This window comes from Priapulus caudatus, unplaced genomic scaffold, assembly GCF_000485595.1.
Source record: "Priapulus caudatus unplaced genomic scaffold, Priapulus_caudatus-5.0.1 Scaffold47, whole genome shotgun sequence".
Classification (NCBI taxonomy): Eukaryota; Metazoa; Priapulida; class Priapulimorpha; order Priapulimorphida; family Priapulidae; genus Priapulus; species Priapulus caudatus.
In genome coordinates, this window is record NW_014577108.1 from 590,070 (window position 1) to 594,963 (window position 4,894).

At 46.7% G+C, this 4,894-nt stretch overlaps 1 protein-coding gene across 1 annotated transcript; it reads right to left on the minus strand.

Annotated features, from left to right (window-relative positions):
* Positions 1–1,109: 1,109 nt before the first annotated feature.
* LOC106820789 (homeobox protein abdominal-A homolog) lies at positions 1,110–2,701 on the minus strand. The gene is made up of 2 exons (XM_014825357.1): positions 2,590–2,701; positions 1,110–1,510 (listed from the first exon to the last, which is right to left on the minus strand). Exons 1-2 carry the CDS (start codon positions 2,699–2,701, stop codon positions 1,110–1,112), a joined length of 513 nt encoding a protein of 170 aa, XP_014680843.1.
* Positions 2,702–4,894: the final 2,193 nt, after the last annotated feature.

Sequence of the window (4,894 nt, forward strand, 5' to 3'; positions counted from 1 at the left end):
GAGCCGACGTCAGAGAAATAGAGAAACTGGACCAAGACGAGGACGTACAAAGCATGAGCTGCGGGGTGCGCGGCCGTCGAGAGGAGCGATAGGGCAAAGACCGCGACGCCGCCGGCATGAACAAGAGCGGCCGAAGCATGAGAGCAGATCGAGGGGGAGACGAGCCGATAGAGATGGGCAGATGAGGAGCGGACGGAGAGAGGATCCTGGATGACACTGGTAAGCATACGAGCCGACGAGCGAGCACGCGCGAGCGGCGAGGCGCACGGCCGATAGAGACCGAGACGAGAATGACCTGAGAAGAGATCGCGAAGAGAAGAGAGAGGAGGCTGAGAGAGACAGTCAGAGAAAGAGAGGAGACGGACGGGCGAATAGAGAGAGTGAGAGAGCAGTAGTAGTACTGATGCGCTGTGCATTCTGACGCCTCTCTATTCCTGCGATGGTTCACACTGCCGGCAGCGGCGACGAGACGATGAAAGACACCGGAGAGGAGAGACGAGATCTGATTGAGAGAGACTGGAGAGATGGGAGAAAGCAGATGAGAGAGACGATGAGGAGACGAGAAGATGTAGACGACGGAGGGGAGGAGACGGAGATGAGAGAGAGAGAGATGTGACTGACTTGACGAGGGAGACAGCGTTGAGGAGCTTAGGAGAATTCTGAGAGAGGGAGAGAGAGAGAAAACTGCACTGTCACTGTATGCCACGCTAATAGTCTCGAATGTGTAAGTAACCAAAACCCCGAGAGTAACGTAAATCATAGAACGTGTAATATTAAAGGAGAGGATGTCATGCGGTAACGCATGCAGCTTGGTGGAGACGACGACTCTGGTACATTTACATCCTCTACACACAACCTCCCGCCACGCATCCGATATGGCACAGCGTCCGTCATACAGAACGAATGTCCAACATTGGCTAGAACCGAGCCTAACGTTTGAAACGTCTCACACAAGGTTTCTGACTAGGGTTGCTTTAATATAAGTGACTTTTACTGCGCATAAAGATATGTTACAACTTTCATTCGGAGCGGTATGAAGGAAGCTATTGTGATTTTCCTTAGCATACATTGCTACGGCGATACACTGATCAGTTGACATCGTATACGAACTACTTCACTTTTGGCGCCGACGGTGTTGACGATGCTGTTGCCGTTGTAGCTGTCGTTGCGGTGCTGCTGATGTTGGTGGTAGCGGTATTAGTTCCGCTAGAGCAATTTGTGTTGCTGCTGCTGCTGCTGCTGCTGCTGTTATCCTTCCCAGCCTTTTCAGCGTCGAGCGCTTTCGCGTGAGCATTCATTTCCTTGAGGGCCTGCGTTTCCTTCTTCAGCTTCATCCTTCGATTCTGAAACCATATTTTGATCTGCCTCTCGGTGAGACAGAGCGCCTGCGACATCTCGATACGGCGACGTCGCGTCAGGTAATGATTAAACCGAAACTCCTTCTCCAGCTCCAGGGTCTGGTAGCGCGTGTACGTTTGCCGGCCGCGTCTCCGGAACAAACCATTCGCACCTGTAATCAACAAGAACGACTCGGTGAAGCAAGCATAACTCATCATCACCTATTATCTTCCGTACGGAAATATCATAATCTAAGATCGTCATAATCGTCTGAGTTGAAGGGTAAATGTCTTTGCTAGAACAACGAAACGACAAGAAAGATCGTTGCTCGAATTTTGGGATGGCCGGCATTATGTATAATGTTACTATCGTAATGACACGTGCTTAATATCCCTAGTTCACAAGGGATACCGCTTGAATAGGCGGCATCATCGTAGAGTCGTTTATGAGTGAAATAGTGATTTGACGTAGCTCCTAACTTCCTTTCTCAGCCGATGTTGTGACGGCAAATATCAATAAAGTCATTATATACGGGTTCGGGTTAGGGTTAGGGTTAGGGTTACGGTTAGGGTTAGGGTTAGGGTTAGGATTAGGGACTACGGGGGTACATTGAACATGTCTGCGTTATATAATTATATGTGCTTTCTCTATATTCACGAAGAAATCTATGAATAACTAGGTAATTATACAGGCTTGACAACCACCTCACGTACATACATTGTCATGAAATCCTAGGAAATTCTTTGCGTAATTGTTAATGTGTATTATCACATATGATATACATAATAATATTACGCTATTTCATTATCATTACACTATTTCATATATTATATTTCTATTTTATATTGCATAGCTAAGGCGTAGCTATTTTTAACTGTGCTTTGTCATGTTTTCACGATCGAGACTTTACGCAAAAGTCACTGCAAACACCTCCTTTTATATATCTTGGTAGCAGAGAACAAAGATAAAAAATCTCGCCTTTAAGCATGGCGCCCAAAACAAAGATTGCAGAGCTGAGAGGTGGGGGAGCGTAGGGTGTGGAGAGGGAGGCGAAGGAACCATTCAAATTTTAAGTCATCCACTATTTTGGGCAGTTCGCTGTTTTTGGCCCCCTCCCCCCCCTGTTAAAAAATTACGTCATCAATGGAAACTGGCCCGCCATTTTACGTGGTCATCCGAGCCACGGGAGATTCACGGTCTCCAATGTTGAAAGCCAGGTTTTTACACCTTGGGTTTTCCAGGTTTTTTCACCTTGAGAAAATTCACTGCCGCGGTCGGGGTTAGAACTCACCGCCTTCGACGTGACAGTGGGGCAGTAATGACCTAAACACTTGCCCACGCCGACTCTTATACTTCCAAACATTTACATATAGAATTGCCAGCTTCGTATCTGAAATCTTATAAGACTGTTACATTAAGACGGTTACGTTTAAAAAACTTGTATGTGTTTGTATTTTACAATATGTGACATTTCATGTAGTATACTGGGCACAGTCAGAATATAATAATTACAACGCGTAGTATCATGGACGACTAGACGGGCCAATTTCAATATGTTTAAAGCGTGTATAGACAAGAGATGAGATCTTCTCGGCCAGATTCTCCCATTAGGTTAGGGGATAAGGAGCACGTGAATGCTATAGGTATACACGCTGTCCCGTGAGCACGATAGACACACAGTTTAATGGCATCACAAGCGTTCCTTCGTACAGATTACATATAGCTGTGTCAAAACATTCATGAAATACGAGGAAATTTACATTTTCACACATGTTTAACAAACGTACGGGCCACCCAATCAACAAAATTCACCAATTTAATATCCACATTGACGTAGATCAGCATAGTATAGATAAAGAGCTTAACTCCAAAACAAAGTATAAATCAAAATAAGCAAAGAAAAAACATATATTGAAATTTCCATCTATAATGGTTATGCATGACGATTATTTATACAAAGATTTTTGATGTAATCATCTATGTCCGCAGGCCCGTAGCTAGCTTTATACTGGGGGAGGGGGTTCGTTTTTAAATGTCTGCAATTTGTTCGGGCGCGAAGCGACCGAGCGAGGGAGCATAGCGACCGAGCAAGGGGAGGGACACCCCCCTCCCGCACGATGGAGATTTTGCAATTATTACACTAAAATGGAGCGATCTGGTGCTTTTGGCTTAGGGGGGGGGGCTCGGGGGGTTGGTGCGAACCTCCCGAACTACGGGCCTGGTCCGTACGACCATACAGACCACAGGCGAACGACGAAAGTACAACAGGTTTCTACTTCCAGCACTTCTACTACTGTTACTTACTACGACTGCCGCAGTATTACTGCTACTTCTATCACTTCTGCTAATGCTGCTGCTGCTGCAGCAACAGTGAAGCCCCTAGCGCGCCACAGCGCACAGTAATCATGGAACCCGGTGAGGGTATCTTCGCAACATGGCCGGCTACGCTGTATTCCGTAGTACATTAAGACCCGCGTTTAGCAAAATAAGCGTGTTAGCCCACCACGCTTAACTCAACTCGCTATAATTGGGCCATATTGGGCCGCTCATCAAACGTAAACTACCACATGAGCAACATTCGTACCAACGTTTAAATTTAAATATCGGCGGTGCTAGTAAGCGTCCAGTCTATAGCCCCCACCCTTCATGCCTTTGATATTTTTGACGTATAGCCCTGCATTGCACCATAGTGCTATACCGATAGCGCTCATGCGGTTGTTTCCGCTGACGCCCCCATCACCACCACCGCCAACCGCCACCACCACCGCCACCGCCACTGCCACTGCCACCGCCCCCGCCAACCGCTACCGCCGCCACCACAATCAACAACAACAACAACAACAACAACAACAACAACAACAAAAACAACAACAAAAACAACAACCACCACCACCCGCAGCAGCAGTATCAACCGCAATCGCAGCAGCAGCAGCAGCAGCAGCAGCAACAACAACAACAACAACAACAACAACAACAACAGCAACAGCAACAGCAACAACAACAACTACAACCACAACTGCTGTTAAACAAAATTGTCGGGGCGTAAAGAAGTGCCGGCATGAGTCATGTCGTGTTATATGTCGCGCGGTAGGCGTTGATGCATGTATCATCTTACTGCAGCTAGAGAGCGAATAGCCCGTCACTCGTCACCATTCACCATGCCGCGTGGCCATATAGGGACCCGGCGCCCCAGTATGAACAATTAAGCGGGAAGCATAGAAGACTCGCTACCATCACGGCTTACTGAACCACGATGGGCAAGCGACGTGTACACCACTGTCTAACTTACAACATTACTACTCTACACTAGCTTACACTATAACGTGCTGTCTAGCTTACACTATAACGTACTGTCTAGCTTACACTATAACGTACTGTCTAGCATAAACTACACTGTATTGTTTAGCTTACACTACAACGTAATACCTAGCTTACATTACAACGTCTTGTCCTGTGCTAGTATACACCACTCTGACAAATACTACTAGCATTGGTAGGTGATTAATCAAGCGCCAGCCCCATGTTAAAAAATTGCGTACGCGTAACTGTCTGACTG